The 17983-nt window shown below is 44.8% G+C and overlaps 1 protein-coding gene across 2 annotated transcripts in view; it reads right to left on the bottom strand.

Moving 5' to 3' along the window:
• The window catches only part of LOC101418024 (contactin-associated protein-like 3), a 216109-nt gene that overhangs the window by 162791 nt on the left and 35335 nt on the right, over positions 1-17983 (bottom strand). For both annotated transcript variants that reach the window (XM_058301400.2, XM_071216563.1), the window contains exon 3: positions 4574-4767. In XM_058301400.2, the coding sequence (XP_058157383.1) occupies positions 4574-4767 (194 nt within the window). The remainder of the gene's footprint in view (positions 1-4573; positions 4768-17983) is intronic.

The following is a 17983-nucleotide window of genomic DNA, read 5'->3' as shown; positions in this document are numbered from 1 at the left end:
GGGAGCTGCCGCAGCGACTCAGGGCACAGCCGCTCCAGCCTGGCCCAGAGAGGCCCCTGGGAGCTCGAGCCCGACTCACAATCACTTGGGTTTCAGCCTACTGGTTTCCAAGGACTTGATAAGCCTTGGATGAATCGTTCTTGGAGAAATGAGTAGAAAATACAGTTTAATTCTGTGCGATCACCGTCCTCACACGCTGGTCAGTATGACCTCCTTATACAATCCCCAGAGGCTCTTGGGGCCCTTGCCTCCCACGCACATCCTTTTTCCTAAAGAACATCCAGCCATATTAAGCCAAGCGGTTTTACAGGGAACTAATAAAAAACCTCAGCTGGGCACATGTTATGGAAAATCTGCCTTCTCTACTTACTGAATGAACTTTCTGACCTTGTTTAAAAGTGACACTTTTTCAACTCTATTTCAAGTGAGGATATTTACTCTGCACCTCAAATGAGCTTGTGCATCCTGAGATACATTCTAACGCTTGATGAGAGATGATGGCTTTTCTGTAATTTATGACCCACCCCAATTTTTCCATTTAAATAAGACAGTCTCTTTGTTTTGGAATGAATTTCATAATGCTGAATATTTACTGAATATTGTATTTATAAATCCAGGCCATCCTGGCAGTGGTCACTCATCAAGATAAATAGCAATGTGAAATATATCACCAATAAGGAATATAAATCTTTCTTAAAAATAAATTCATTTGGATTGCCTTGCAGCCCTCAATCCCTAACCAAAGACTGTGGTCAGATATGTTTCAGATTTTGGAAGTTCTGAGAATATTTAGAAAGGCACATAGCGTGTACCTTAATTAACGTCCCCTCTAGCAAGTGCACGGTAAAGCACAAGGGGACTTATCTAAAGTGTGACAAATAAAGACCAGTAGCCCCACATCCATTTCCAGAATGGAGTTCTGGCAAACCATTTTCTCAGAGTTTCTGGAATTTGGAACTATACATGGGGGATTACTAATGTATATTTGGAGACAAGTTAGCATGGAGAGTAGATAGATGCAGATGAACGAAGAAAGTCATTTTAAAATTAGGACAGGGAGAGAAGCCAAGAAATGAAGGCTGGAGAATGCATTTTTAATTTGGCCTTATTATAAACGTAGAAGCAGACCTCCTGGGGAGAAAGCGAATGTACAGTCTTTCCTCCTGGGGGTATAGGTGAAGGCAGTGAGGGTGCAAGAAGCCAGTTTTTCTATGAAGACCAGAGGCTCAGCTAAGCTGGTTGCCCCATCATTGTGATGAACACTGCGGTGCCAGGTGGAAGCAAGCATTCAGGTACCACAGGACTGCCTCACGGGACACTTTAAAATACCTTCAGAGCCACATGGAAATCGGTGTTGTATTAGAAGGGATACCAAATGCATGAGATTTATATCTGTGTTTCTTTTTGTTGCATCATCTCGTGTCAGCTCTCTGTGTGGGTGGCGCCATTCCTGGGCAGGCTGCACCTTCTTTCGCACTGGGCGGCTCTCCTTACGGGGTGCACTCCTTGCGTGTGGGGCTCCCCTATGCAAGGGGACACCCCTGCGTGGCACGGCACTCCTTGCGTGCATCAGCACTGCTCATGGGCCAGCTCCACACCGGTCAAGGAGGCCTGGGGTTTGAACCGTGGACCTCCCATGTGGTAGACGGATGCCCTAACCACTGGGCCAAGTCCGCTTCCCCAAATGCATAAGATTTATAGATATAACGGGATGGTAGCAGCACGGCCCCAAGACACTCGCACTTTAATCCCTGGAATCTCTGCATACGCATTACCTTCCATGGCAAAAGGAACTCTGCAGATGTAAGCTGGGTTAGGAAGATTATCCTAGCCAATCCATGTGGATCTAGCTTAATGACAGGTGCCCTTCCAAGCGAAGAATTTGCAGTATGAATGGACTTATCTGCCCTTTGCTGGAAGGGGGCCCTTAGAAAACATTCGAAGGAATTTGGGAAGCTTCTAGGAACAAAGAGCAGTCCCCAGCTGACAGCCAGCAAGGAAACCAGTGTCTTCAGTCCTACAACCACAAGGAACTGCAGCTGTCCAGAAGCCTGCCTGCGCTGCACAGACAAGAGGGCCCAGAGCACGCCCGACGGCTTTTAGTGGGCCCTAGGCTGGCACTGGGGAACTTGGATTCCAGGGGTCAACTTCCACCCCAATTGATACAAGCTGCTCGCTGTCCCTAAACTGTTTTATGCTGAACCCCTTTTCCTTCTGATCCCAGCCAGGTCCACACAGACTTCAGACCTACAGGTAGGGTGAAGTAATAAACCCATCGTTTTCAGCTGCCAAATGCATGGTAACTTATTAGGAAGCAACAGAAAATGAATCAAAATGGGAAGTGAAAAAATGCATATTACTTTCACTAATGAAGCACATGACTATTTTAAGGAATCTTTAAAAAATCTTAGATCCATTCATGTCAGTGTCCTCAATTCATATCTAAAAAGAATGGGCAGAGGCTCTGCTAAGTTAGATGGGCTTTTTGGGTTTTTTTTAATCAAAAGCAGCTGACTCTGTAGGAGCAGCCACAATCAGCTGGATCTTTCCGAAAGCCGCTGTAAGTGCAATATTCATAATCATCAACTAGTGAGACTGACTGCTGTACAAGTAAATTTTGTACAGAGCCATGAAGGATAGGCTAGTAATTCAAATAACAGTGACTGTTTGCCAGCCATGTAAGGGATACAGATATGGAAATGAAGCCCCTTTCCTAAAGGAGCTCAAAGTACAGGAACAGAAAACACCCAAGCTGGAGCTTCAGGGACCACTGAGCAGAGGCAATTAGAGGGCAGGAGTGCAGAGGGCTCACTTCCAGTTTGGGCGGTCAAGAAAGGCTCCCCTCCTGGCAGAAGGCGCACTGCACAAATCCAGGAAGGCAGCCGTGTCCTGACTTTGTGCTCTGCTCCAGGCCCCAGGAAGGGCCAAGCACCAGCGAGGGAAAGCACGTGTCTAATTACAGGGCTCACCAATGGGATGCAGGCTCCATGCACCAAGGCGGTGGACAGGCCTGAGGTGGGTTTGGGGCCAAGGCCTTAATACAAGTTCCTCCACACTTGATCTCGGAACAGAATGGTGGAGGGTAGCACTTGGATCTGGCTTGGCTCCCAACCTGGTAAGTGGAGAAATAAGAATTTTGTTTCTCCATCACATATTGGGACTGAGGGGAGGGTGATCTAAAGCATGACCCGTAACTAACACAACTAAAAATAAGTATGCATTAACTATTAGTTACCTAATTTTTAAAATCAATATTTAATTAAGAACAAGAGTTCTCCCTATAATAGATACCTCCTTAAGCTTTAACTGTTATTCGTTCTTAATTAGTTTATCTTAACCCTGATTTAAACATGGCTTTCTCAGAATTAGCTCAAAATTAATATCTGTATCTGATCATGTACATCATGCCAGCTTCTTTGGTAAATTTAAGACAACCAGTCCTAAAATCCCTAAAGACAAATTCCCTCCAGTTCTTGTCCTTTTATCTAGTGCTAGAGATATAACTAGTTCTTCTTGACTCAACTTACATCAAGATTAACTGAAGGACCAATAAGCACTTCAGAGAAGATATGGAAGAAATAATACTACGAACCCAGAACAGGTAACAGAGTTCTATGAAATGTAAATGATGTCACTTTGTTATCCAAGAAAATTTACCACTTGGTTGTCTCTTAGCCTTATAAGGTAAGCTATGTGGCTAAGAAATAATAGCTTTTTAGCTTGTACACGTTTCCTCTTACCATTGCAACTCAGGAAAAGGAAAAAAAAAGTTACACAACATCCCCGGTTTAAATTAAATGGAATCTGAATTCTCTTTTAATATTAAGGAAAAAAGTAATTTCTTCTCCACCTGACAAACCTTCTTCAAGCTGCTCTCCTCCACCAGCTATCTCATCAGTCAATTATAGTACAACAATCCACTTTTAGAGCCTTTCTTTTAGAGCAAACTATGATTTAAGCATATTAAAATTTAATTCTTCCAAAAGAAGCATTTGGCAATGTAATGAGAAATAAAAATTACATCATGGATGCCAAATAATTTAGTTACAATTCCAAAGAATCACAAAGAAATTTATAACCCATGGGTTACAGGGGCTATCAGTTTGTGAGTTACAGCTTGGGACAGTGCATATGTCCCTGGATGTCCACTATAAGGAGAGACTTCTTCAACAGTATATTTAAATGTTCAGTGCCTTTCAAAGATCTCAATCAGAGGGAAGAGCAGAATGAGCTTACTGTATTATGTAAAACAGTGCTGAGGTAATACAAACTATTGGACAAAAATAATATAGATTACATATGATTTGTTCATGTCTTAGACATCATATTCTTTAAAGGAGTAAAGGAAAGACATTTCAATATTTCACTATATTATAGAACTGCTTTACTTTCAGTTATTTTATAAATTATACATGGACAAATATATTAAATTGCAATAAGTATCTTACATTCACTGGAAGACATTTCCAGTAATTCAGGAGGTTCTGTTAGTGTACTCGATCTGACAGATTTGCAGCAACATGTAATAATTGGCATCATTCATACTCAGACTGTCTTTCAATAAAAAACATACCCAGATGCTCTCTTCTCGTCGATATTGCTTCCAATTCCTCCCGCTGTCACTGAACATCAGGGCGTAGCTGGTCACCCAGTCAGAGCTCCCGTACCCTCCTTGGGTGGCCACGGCTGTGACCTCCATTCTCTCTCCAAGGTCAATCTGCAGCCATTGGTATTTATTTGACACAAATGGGGACCAGCCACCAGCTCCTTTTTTGGAAGTCAAAACAAGAACAATGGTCAAGAAAAAGAAATATTTAAAAATCTATGTTATCCTGCAAGAATGTTAACATAAATGAAATCTGTGAAATATATATGAAAATCAAATATAAATGGAATACATCATGTCTCATAAAATTACACATAGAACAAATAGCGAAAATCACAAGTATAAGTGGATGAAGTCCACATTAATTGCTTTTGTTTTTAGCTCATAAGCCCTGCCTCTGGGATTCAGGTGATCCACTAACAAGTGAAAGTAAGCGCTTAACACAATCCAACCACGTTGATGCTTGGAACTCGTGTACTCCCTGGCCTGTAGGCAGGACTTGCCCTTTGCTGGACGTAAAGGAAAACATTCAGACCATCACAGAAGCAGAAAACTCAACAGTAACAAGTACAGTGTTGACCACTGGGCTAAGACATGTCCTGCCCTCCAGGTACTCACAGCCTCACAGGAGAAGTAGGCATGCCAAAGCACAACTCGCAACGCCATGTGGCAGGGTGGCAGGTGACAGCCTCCTCCAGTAAGCCTGACTCCGCAGTCCTACATGGCAAGGAGTTGGCAGGTGTCCGAGACAAGAGGCTTGGGGCAGAAATTACTGTGTTTCTGTTTGTCCAGTCCACATCAGAGAGAGAAGAACTAAGGAAGCCTGAGGAGATATGGCTGATGTGTTTTGTTCTTCTGATTTGGTAGAACCACAGGTCTTATATTTGGATTTAGATTTGTCATATTAAATTTTATGATTTTAAATTAATGTGTTATCATTATGAAACTTGGGAAATAAGACCTTTCTTGAAAGATGATATAGAAATGGCCAGTAACAATACAAAAAGATGCTTACCATCAGCCATCTGGGAAATGCAAGTCAAAATCACAATGAAACACTTGACACACACCAGGATGGCAGATTCAAAACCTAGAGTTAGCACTATACCCATTAAATATGTGTCCCAGAGACTTAAATCCTCCAGCTGTTGATGTGCTGGTTGAGCCCTGAATCTCCGCAGAGTTGCAGCCAGCACCTACCCTCCAATTCATCAGACTCACCCAGGACAGTAACAAAAGGATGATGATGGACAATGTGCATCCCCAAACACAGAGAGTATCTACAACTGAAAGCAAGACAGTTCCACCCATCAGCCCCATGGGATCTAACCCCCTCTCAGTCAGAAGCAGAGTGGGCATCACCATCCCCAAACACAAGGGGGAATGCAGCTATGGACTAAAGTAGACTTATTATTGTTCTAGCAATGAAAGAACTTGTATCATTGCTATAAAGGCAGTGGCCACCAGAGGTTCTGAGGGGAAGGAGAGGGAAGACTAGGTGGAGCAAGGGGTATTTGGGGGACATTGGAATTGTCCTGCATGACATTGCGATGAGGGTACAGGCCATTATATACTTTGTCAAACCTATAAAAGCGTAAAACAACATAAACAACAGACCACGGTTAGTATGTGTTTATCAACTGTACCTCGCCAATGAAAGGTGCTGTTAATGGGGAAAGTGTGGGAGAGGGAGGGGGTGAGGTATATGGGAATCCCCTGTATATTCAATATACCATTTATGAAATCTAAAACTTCTTTAGAAATCATAATTAAAAAACAGTAAAAAACAAAAACGAAATAAAAACCTTCTTGAACTGTTCTTCCTCTAATAATCAATGTCTAGGGGGAAAAAATCTTAAGAATCCCTCCTACGATGAAACTTAGCTTTCATCGTTTAACTCTTCCCCAATGTTCTGACACCCAGCCTGAGGCCCCGATAGTAGGGTCTGACATTTTAGACAAATTTTATTAATATTAATTGTTTACACTGAGTATATTCTCATTAAGAGCCGTTTTTCCTACCCCTACCCTGTGTAATAAAGCCTTTACTGCCACGCCAAGTGGGAAGGACATGTCCGAGGGTTTTACGTGCTTACAGGATGGCTGGGTGGGAAATGGACACGTGGAGTCCACACGGACACGGGGGGCTGCTCCCAGGGAGGGCAAGCAGGGCATTCCCTGACTAATGCCCTGTTTACACCCCTGCATGAACTACTGCTTTCAAAGCGTACAGAATCTGTACTACCCAGATTCTCTCTAGGGGCTACGATTTCTTCATTTCTGAAGTGAATCACTGCTCAAAAGCCTATTTCCCTCTCAATGCACCACAAGCACTATGCCTTGTCATTGGCCCAGAATCTTAAGTATGCTGCCTCTTTGTTGTTCCGTAATGCATTTTTTAACATTTTGTTTTGAAATAATTTCAGATTTACAGGAGTTGAAAGATGGCACAGAGAATTTCTTTATATCCTTCAGTCCGTTTCACCGAGGGTTCACATCTACATAACCACAGTACATTTACCAACACAAAGAAATTAACATCAGTATGCTGCTATTGCTGGAACTCCAAGTTTTATTTGGATTTCTTAACTTTCTCGACTAACATCCTTTTCCTGTTCCAGGATCCAATCCAGGAGATCACACTGCATTGAGCCACCGCGTCTCCTGAGTGTCTGTGACAATTTCTCATTTCTCTTTGCCTTTCATGACAAGGTTGGTGATCAGGAAACACCTTCCCACCCCGTTCTGCCACTGTGTCCCAGCATCGCATTGTCAGGCGTGCAGCTGAAGGCCACCTTACAATCCTAGTACCACCACTGCTGCACGTGCCCAGGATTTCATAATTACTGCAAGAGCAGGTAGGGATGAGGTATGGCCATTTAGGTGATCAGTTTAACTTGGAGGTTCTACATTTGAAATTTCACATGAATCAGCTCTGAGAAACCACCAGATGTCCTGAGTTCTTGCTCATAGTAGTTGGTATTAAAGTTCCAAAGAATGTACTGATGGTGCCCCTTTTTGCATTTCCCAGCCCTTCTCTGCCTGCAGTCCCTCTGGAAGCCTGGAGACGTAAAGGACAGGTACCCACACAGAGCAGCACAGGGGAGCTTCTCAGCTGTCGTGGGAGCCACGTGCTCATCTGGAAGAGCCCCTCCCACAAGGGCAGCTGCTTTGCTGCCAACCAGCTGTGAACATCTGCAGTCGATCGACCTCCCACATTTCCCATTTCTTACCTGCGGTGAGGAAGCGCCACTGCTATGCAAATTAAATCATTTTATTAACCGGGCACACTGATCAAGTAAGGAAACTTCAGATTCTCATGTGCCAGGGGGACAATTCATCCCAGCGGCACAGCACAGCATGACCGGGGATCTGTCCATCTCCAGATCCCTGCACCTTCCCTCATGCGTGCCGTCCATGTGTGCTGGTGTGGACACGTGAATAAAATGCCACCCAGAGAGAAAGATAAAAATGCCAACCTGAGGACTGGCAGGCATCACGAAACAATGATGCTGGCCAGGATGAGAGAATATAGTCGTGTGATGGAAAATGAAATGAAACGAGACAAAATACACGGATGCCGGGGCTGGGAGACGGGCTGGCGGGCTGCTGAGCCCCGGGGGCGGTTGATCCGTCCCTTGCCCCATCAGCCTGCGGGCTAAGGCGCCCTGCCCCACTGCGCTGCAGCGCTGCGGGCACTGAACACCGCACCGAACCCACCGAGAGGCAGCATCTCCTAATTGCACTACTTTGGCCACGGATGTTTACGCACTAAAAAAGCATGTGCCTGCCCATCTCTTCCGTCTCTACACCCCAGACATTCTTTTTCCACTGCCCTTCAGCCTTTTCCCCAGCCCCAGTGCCTTGGAAGGAAGGAAGCCTAACTTAATTCTGTGTCACAACACTATAGACCCAGAGACCGGCCCAGTGGGGCCCGTTCTGCACACAACAGGGCTCTCAAGCTTGGGAAGTTAGCTGCCCTTCCCCAAAACACCCTTCCCAGTCACATGACAGGTACGGTAAGTACGTTTCAGGGCTACGCTGAGGACGCTGTAAGAAAATGCTTTAAGCACCTAGCGATTCCCCTCACAGACATCACGGCATAGTGAGAGGGGGTTATTTCTCCATGACCGCGTGAGTCACGGGGAGTCCAGGTAAAAGCAGCTACATGCAGCGCAAGGTCTGCAGTTTCTTTCACTACTGAAGGATGCGCTGCCTACCGCTGTATACTATAAGGTGTACTCTACTGTGCTTTAGGAAGTTACTACAGTTTTGTCACATGTTTAGGAGTGAAAGGCAAGAAGAGGAAAAGCCAAAACGCACACTTGTGCACGAGAGGCCAGGGCTTCTCCCAGCTGCTCACCCTTGACCCGCACAAGCCGGGGAGCGCGGCCGCCTGGCAGCTCTGCTCTGCAGGGGCGAAGGCACAGAGCTCGGCTGGCGTGGGCGGGAGGACAGTGTAGAAGTCAGCTGCCCCTCGTCTCTGCCTCCTTACAAGAAGAGAGCTCTCTCATGAGAAGTGAGGAAGGGGGCCTCCAGAGGCTGGGGGGGTGGGGAAATGGCCTGGATTACCCCCCTGGGATCTCCCCAGTGACAGGAGTGTCTGTCCTGAGGCCCATGGACCACCTGAGAGTTTATGTGGATGAGAAACGAGAGGGCTGAGGACGGGCCATGGGGCGAGAGGCCCGGCGCAGGGCGCCATCTCGCCGACCCCTGCGAGGGCAGCGGACTGGAGGACATCCCCCTGTGAGGCTGGACTCAGCAGTCAGGCCTCGTTCAGGACACCCCGGGAGAGCTCGGGGGCCCCCCTGCCTGGCAGGACACGCGGGTGTGCCCGGGGTGGCGTGGCCTACCTCCAGGGGCAACGGGTGCCAGGGCAGCGTGGCCTACCTCCAGGGGCAACAGGTGCCAGGGCAGCATGGCCTACCTCCAGGGGCAACAGGTGCCAGGGCGGCGTGGCCTACCTCCAGGGGCAACGGGTACAGGCGCGGGCCGCTGCAGACCTCCTCCAGGCCCCGCCGGGCTCTGCTCTGAGCTAGTCTTGATCTACACTGTTGTTGCTTTAATAAAACGGTAACAAAGGGGGTGCTTTCCTGAGTTCTGAGTCACTCCAGGGAGTGGTCGAGCCCGACGAGCTATTGGGATCCTCCAGATTTGCAGCCACCTGGTCAGAAGTGCAGTGGCTGGGAACCCTGGCACTGCTACCTCGAGGAGGAGACAGTTTCAGTGGGACTCGTGGTGTCTGAGTAATTCCTGGTTCTCGGAGTCCGAGTTGCATTGCTTAGGGTCTATCAGGTACGCAGTGAGTGCTCTTTGCTCACAGATAAAATCGTGGGATTAAACTACATACAGAAGAGAAAATCCAAGTTTGCTGCCTCAGTTACTTCCGCGTGGTTGCTTCCCTGCCTCTGGTTCAGAGGGGCCCAATACTTGCTTGGGGAAATGAAGAGTAAAAACAGAACTAAAACCCCTGGACGCCCCAACGGCAATGGTGACGGTGACACGGGCCACGCTCCTGACGGCCAGGCCATCACGGAATGTGTCAACTTGTACAGAGGGCGAGGTGAACACCAACGTGCCGCTTCCTCCAGGTTTTACCAACTCGAGAAAGCGAACTCGAAGCAAACCCACCCACCCACCTGCAGGGCATCTACATGGCAGCAAACCGACCAACAGAGCAACTGAAACTGCCAGGAAGGGAAGTTTCCCGTCCAGATAATTATTACATTGTTTCAAATGTGAGCACGTCCATTTCCTTACTGAACTGCACCTTCATCACAGAAGACGCCTTACAAACTTCAGGGAGAATGGGGAGAGGAAGCGCCGAGAAAAGGCTGCCAGCGGTTCCCTCCCTGACCAATGGCAGCTGTCCTGGCAGGGGCTGAGGGCAGGGCTGGTGGATGCTCCTGGCCCGCTCCAGAGCCAGCAGGAGCTTTCACCCCACAGCCCCGCCTATTTAGCCGAGGGGGATCTAACAATTGCTTAGGAAAGCAGCACAGCTCTATCTCCAGGGCATCTTCAGCCACAGCCACAGGGCCCCTCCCAGTGCGCTAAAGCCCTTTGAGCCGAGCTTCCTGCTTCCATCAATACCACACCAGCTGCCACGTTGGAAACAGACTCCCTCATGAAATGCAGAACACCCCGTGGTGGCTTTGTCAACAGACTGTTTGAAAATAAATGAAACGGGCATTTATACTGGTCAACTGGAGACTCACCTTCAATGCCCATATTACTGAGGAAAAGGAAGAGCACTGGGGTGGGGCACAGGAGGCTGAAGCTTTCGCAGTGTCCCCAGGTGCCCTTGATAAGAAACATTCAAACCTGCAGCTCCTTCTGCATAAAATAAACAAAAACCTACTGATAGTACAGATTGCTTCTCTTCTCTCAGACACACTCTGGGAATCCAGAAAGCCCACGCTTTCCAGACTGGGCTGACCAGGTGCTTTTCAGTTCTCACTGGTTTGAAGCTAAGCACAGACAAAACGCAAAAGATGACTTGGCTCATTTCTCTCATTAGAAATCAAACAGACACGGCCCAGCAGGCCTGCCGACAATCCGCACAGGCCGTAGACATTCCACGGATGATGTCAGCTCATGAGGAAGATCAGTAGGATGGGTAACTGGGTTTATCTGTTCATGCCACGGGAAGTCCTTATGTTCGCATGGGGTGCAGTTCCAGGATCTGGTCTAACTCAACGAAAGCACCCCTGGGTAGCTTGCAGAAGCCCTGTGAGTCGGTTCGTAGAATATACTATCTCAGGTCACCCCTGGAGCAGGTGGGCATGGTGTCAGTGCCTCTGGATGTCCAGAAGACAGTGAGGTGCTGAGGAGCCTGCAGGAGCAGGCGGGCTGCTCTTCACCCGCTCCACCACCTCTGTTTACCAAGGATGCCCCATTTCCTTCCTCCAGGAGTAAGTAAACATCTTCCCTATTTCTTTTTCATCCAATACTCTATAGGATTGTGTCAGGAAATGCAAGGGTGAGATGCTCAGAAATGAAACTGTGAGAAGTAAACACGCATCCCTGTGTAACTGCTGAGTCAGCCCCAAGCCTCTGGAAGAAAATTCCACCAATGATGAAACTTACATTTTTCTAAGAGTTAATTCATCACAGCTTGTAGCAGGGCTATGAGAGCCTTGGATGAAAAGAGGCAAGGACAATATATAGTACCTCTTATACAGAATACAGGGGTGTAATGCGAATGCAAAGAGAATACGTTCCGTGCAGCACAGAGTGTCAATGCCACCGGAAGGCAGTGGCTGCGGGGTGGGGGTGCGCGCCTCCTCAGCAGTGCTGGGGCTCTAGACTCAGAGGAACGTCTGTTCCACCTGATTTCGTTGGGGAACCGGCAGCATCTGAAGGGTCCAGCAGAGAGGATCACAGTAAAGAGGAAGGCCGGAGCACCCCAAGTCCTTGTTCCAGTTAGCTCTCGAGGGCAGGTGGGGAGCAGGAGGTGAGGGCGGCCCCACCGACACACTTCAGCAGCCTCTGTCACTGGCCACAGTCATCCCGGAGCAGTTCCAGCGCCACAGAGTAAAGCTTTGGCCCAGGAATCCAGAGTGCTCTCAATTTAAACATGAGGTCCACGCACCCCTGGTGATCTCAGCCTCCTGGGCAAAGGCGGATGTTTCTCACTCAACCGCACCTGCCTGCTCAGGACTGAAGTCGTTGTAGCTCCCCAGTGGGCCTTAAAGGGGAAAGGGGAGAGGCTCCTGTTTACCAGAAAAGGCAACGAAGTAGCCTGTGGGTGGAGGGGAAGCAGCCTGAGGGCATGCGACAAAATAGGCCTCCAGAGCGGTGAGCAGTGACACTTATTAAAGAAAAAAGTTACATGACAGAAGCGGACTTGGCCCAGTGGTTAGGGCATCCATCTACCACATGGGAGGTCCACGGTTCAAACCCCGGGCCACCTTGACCCGTGTGGAGCTGGCCCATGAACGGTGCTGATGCACGCAAGGAGTGCCGTGCCATGCAGGGGTGTCCCCCGCATAGGGGAGCCCCATGCGCAAGGAGCCCCACGTGCAAGGAGAGCTGCCCAGGGTGAAAAAAAGTGCAGCCTGCCCAGGAATGGCGCTGCACACATGGAGAGCTGACACAACAAGATGATGCAACAAAAAGAAACACAGACTCCCATGCCACTGAAAACCACAGAAGCAGACAAAGAACATGCAGTGAATGGACAATGGACACAGAAAGCAGACAACGGGGGGGGGGGGGGGGGAGGTTGGGGAGGAAGGGGAGAGAAATAAATAAATAAATCTTTTTTTAAAAAGTTATATGAATAAGACATCGTGGCAGACGTGAGGCTTACACATGCAATAGGAGAGGGTGCCAAGTATGCCCTAGGCACTACTACAGAGGTGCAGGATTCACACTGCCCAATTTCAAAACTTACTACAAAGTACAGTAATCAACACAGTTAGTACTGTGATCAGTACAGACACAGGAACCAATGGAATGGAAATGAAATACATACATACACAAAAAATAAACACACAGAGCTATGGCCACTTGAATTTTGAGATGGGTGGCAAGTTCATTTAATGGGGAAAAGTAGTCTCTTTTGGACAGTACCGGAAAAACTGGATATCTACATGTAAAAGATTGAAAATAGACCCCGCCTCACACCATGAATGAAAGTTAACTGTAAAAGAATCAATGACCTGAAAAATAAGAATTAAAACTATAAAATTCTTAGACAAAAGCAAGGGGAACAACTTAAGGATCTTGTAGTAGACAATGAATTCTTTGACTTTACTGCAAAAGCATGAGTAAAAACAACAAAAAACAGATAAATGAAACTTCATCAAAATTAAAAACCTTTGTGCACACACACACAAAAGATACACAAATGACCAATAAGCACATGAAATACACTCAACATCATTTGCCATTAGGAAAATAGAAATCAAAGCTACAATGAGATTTCCATCCAGGGTTCTGAAGAAGTTTTGCCAATGGATGGTGGTGATGGTAACACAACATTACAATGTAATTGACAGCAATGAATTGTGTCCTTGAAAATGGTTAAAATGGGAATTTTTTTGTTATAGAGATGCTACCACAATGATTTTTAAAAACATGATGGAATAGAGGAGAGTATGGGCCATGATGTGAACCAATGTATATGAGGTGCAGAGGTGCCCAAAGATGTACTTACCAAATCCAATGGATGTGTCATGATGATGGGAACGAGTGTTGTTGGGGGGGGGGAGAGGGGGGGTGGGGGGGTGGGGTTGAATGGGACCTCACATATATATTTTTAATGTAATATTATTACAAAGTCAATAAAAAATAAAAAAATTAAAAAAAAAAAAAAAAAAAAAAAAGCAGATGGACAACCCTCAGCAGACTCTTGCAAGCTAAGACCCACACATTAAAGTGGAGGCAACACGAAAACCAAGATACCCCAGCAGGTCCCTTCCACTATGCAGTTCCATGAGGGCCTGAGCCCATCCTAAAATATCCAAATAGCTCTTGGGAAGAAGCAGGAAAAACACCAGGAAATCTGAGCATTCCTGGAAGACACGCCATCCAGAAGAGGCTACTGAATTCCACCAAGCGCGAGGAGTGCTTCATCCCAGGGGCCAGTCTACATTTGGCATACTTGATAGACAGAAATGACTGACAATACCACTTCAACCAGTGAAGGTTGTTGACAACACTGAACACATGTTTGGTTTACTGCGGTTTATCTCAGCTTGTAACTCAGACTCTACAGTAAGTACCCGGAAACTCAGAAGCTTTTTTGAGGACCCTGGGAGGATGAAGACATTATGCTTGTTTGTGAGCCTCTCCTTCCACGTGCATCAACATGCATTTACACATGTTGTGATTTAATAAAGTTGCATATACTGCCAAGATAGAGGGATACTTTTTCACAGATACTATTACATTTGTCCTGCCCATGGCATTCAAGACACGTAATATGCCGGCTGGGTCATTCAGTAAAAACCAGAAAAAATGGTAGCATGAAAATAGGATGTCTTCTGACCCTGATAGACCTAAAACCTTGTTCAAAACACAGATCAGTGAATTTAGCATCTCATGGCCAGAAGCAAACATTTCCCTATACCTTCACACAATCTTATAAAAATCGGTTTTGTAAACCCTTTTGTTATGATTTCAACTATTCCATCCATTATCTGGGCTATCTCCATCACTTCTGAGTCTTTTAATAAAATATGGAAATGGACCAAAAGAACTACGATTCTATGAAAAAATATGAGGGAAATTTTAATATTATAAGATATGCATCAAACATTTTTATGTAATAGTCTGACTTACTATCAATCACTTAGAAACATTTAGATATTTTAAATTATTATCCACTCTTCTAATTTTTAGTAACACCTCTTTATTAAAAATCAGTGAATTTTACATCATATCCTATTTGGGGATGTCTCATTGCCTAAAGATTGCAGAATTCAAGTAGTTAGAGGCCTCATGTTGTAAGAAACCATTTCCGGCTCACTATTACCATCAAAACACTTTTTCATTATTTATTTATCTTGTTGAAGCCTATGGCATAAGCCTATTCTAGTAATTGTTACTTCCTAAAGTGGGAAATAAATATCTTAATACAGAAAATAGTTTCCGAAATGCTCAGCCATGGGTTGTATTAGAATATCTGACAAATACTTTCCTGGCTCCACCAACATGTAACACTGTGAGTGGTTGGAGGACACACGTTCAACGGATCAGGAGCAGGAAGATGGAGAATCACAGAGAGAAAAGAAAACTTCAAATCGGTTCAGTTTATTTCCATTTATTTTCTGTCCACAGTAAGTGATACAGCATCCTCAAGTGTTATTTTTGATCAGGTTAACTTCAAAGCCATCTCCTTCCGCTGTCGCCAGTGGGTCCCCCACCCAGGTGGACGCTGCATGTCACAGTCTAGGATTTTCAGCATTAACGACACGATGGAGTCATGAATAAAGTGGTGTAGGGAACACGTATTTACGCAAGCAGCTTTGGGGAAAAGAAGAGTAGGACAAAATGTGTATATGCTTTTTCCTAGTCAAATAGCTTCTGGCAAGACCATGCACCTCTTCACAGTGCCAGCACTGAACAGTTCCCATAACCAAAGAAAAAGATGGTATTGTAGCATTGGAAAATGGCATCAGCTGAAAATTTCCTGAGCCAACTTGATAAAGGTTCACTTAGAGTAACCATAATGGTGAAAGCAAAATAATAATTTCACAGGCAAGTTGCAGACTTAAATGTTTTCAGGTTTTTTGGTTCTTTGCCTGGATGAATTTGGAATACAAAGTTTGAGACATTTTTGAGAAGGAAAAAATGAAGGTCGATATTATAGCATCTTCTTACTTGAGTTAGAGCTCAACAATCATTGCTTTTGCATAAGAAATATGAGGTAATTTGGAATTTTAGGAAATCTCATTTTACTACTGATGGAAACAAAATCGGCTAATCTCAACAGTCCAACCCAGTTTCCAAGAACTTGATATTTCTATTTAACAATGTGAATTTTCTTGAGAAGGTTTATGAATAAATGTCTGTGTTTTATGTTTTAAAATCTATCACTTTTGAAAACTTCCAGGTATTTTCTGTCCCTTTTATAAAGAGGTAAGTATAGTACATCAGTGTGGACATTTTGCTCAATTACCTGGAACCCAAACTCTGACTTCAAAATAGAAGTAGAGATTTCGAAAGCAAGCTCTGGGAGAATGAATCCTGGGCAGCACCATGAGACTAACCTCTGGCCATCTCCACGCTATCCAGCCCTCTCATTCATGGAAAACACTGATCGAACATTTGGACGAGCGCCAGGAGCACAGCGCCCCTGGGCCCTTCCCTCCACTGCTGACCCTGCCCATCCCTGGAAACCCCTGAGCCTCCTCCACTCTCAACATCCTTCACAAACCCCCTTCTTCCACCTCCTGCAATTGCTTTGCAAAGAAAGCTTGTTTTAGCTAATAAATTACCAGAAAACAAATAAATGCATACATAAATGAGATGCACCAGTGAAAACATAAAATAAATAGAGAACATAGATTGTGGACTGATTTGAATAAGTAAATGAATGAATAAGTAAATGGATAAATGAATATTTGCTGTGGGTTGAACAGGTATAGCACATTAAAACCATAGCATACCATAAATTTTTAAATATTCAGCTTTAAGGGGATTACAAAGTGGTTACAATTCATAAATGCACAGTCTAAAACTGTTTATCGATGATTCTCTTATTGGTTCTCTGTACCAGGATATAATGATCAGCCACTAAGTATACAATTCTTGGCAGAAGCTGTGATATTTGGGACATTTCCAATTCTTAATAAATACACTGGAAGTTCAGTGACTTCTGGGCAAAATAAATGCTAGGGAAGTAACACAGACCACCTTCTTTCAAACATCCAAATATCATACCACAGACCAATGAAATTTCAACCATATACTCTTGTAGTTGAACATGACTTTTCATCACTAGATCATGCACAGAATTTTCAAAAAAGCTAAAACTATACTATATGAGGAATCATCATCGTCATCACTAAAATCTTCTAGATTTTACGTTATAATTAGTCTAAACGGAAGTGACTTAACATGCTCATGAGCATTTACAAAGCCAAAGGAAACTATAAATGCTATTAGGCTGTTGTCTGTTAATAGAAAATACATGTTTGATAGCCTTCAGAAGACATACTAATAAATTGCGCTACCTAAGTCATGCTGTAGAGATGGGTAGGAAATTACATAGCAATACCAAAGCGCATTTAGTAAAATGCATTTTATGCAACCGAGAAGCAACAACTACACAAAAGAACTCATCAGTTGATTGTCACTCTCTTACAAAAGTTAATTTAAATATGTAAAGAAAGTAGTCCTAATACAAAAGATAAATTTCGCACAGCCATTTCATGAGTACTTGTCATATATCACGTTTTTTTTTTAATTAAATGTAATGGGAATAAATTAATTCTTGTCCCTCAGGACTTTTCTTTCAAGTGTTTATAAATTTTCCAGTGCCACACTGTTGACAGCAGTGGGGGCCAACTGAAGAAATCATTAAGGGATTCGTCCATGCATATCAGAAACACAACTCACAAGCTCCTTGGGCTTCCTGGACTAATTAAATATGGTGATCCTTTAGTTTTTACATTCTTTCGACAACCACTAAAAAATTCCAATGTTAAGCTAATATGAGAATAACCACCAGACTCAAATGGCTAATTTGATAATTTAATGATTACTTGAAATCTGGTTTCAGTGACAATATATTTTCAGTGGAGTGCTAGAAATGATGACGAACGATGCTTTGAGGATAAAGGGCAGGCCACAAAGCACTTTCCAGGTGAAAGGACATGAAGGCAAGTGAAATTTCTCTCTCACCCCACGCTTACTGAATTGCTTATA

The sequence above is a fragment of the Dasypus novemcinctus genome, chromosome 8 (assembly GCF_030445035.2).
Source record: "Dasypus novemcinctus isolate mDasNov1 chromosome 8, mDasNov1.1.hap2, whole genome shotgun sequence".
In the NCBI taxonomy this organism is placed as follows: domain Eukaryota; kingdom Metazoa; phylum Chordata; class Mammalia; order Cingulata; family Dasypodidae; genus Dasypus; species Dasypus novemcinctus.
The sequence above is the reverse complement of the archived record's forward strand: the minus strand, read 5'-3'. Positions and strand labels throughout refer to the sequence as shown.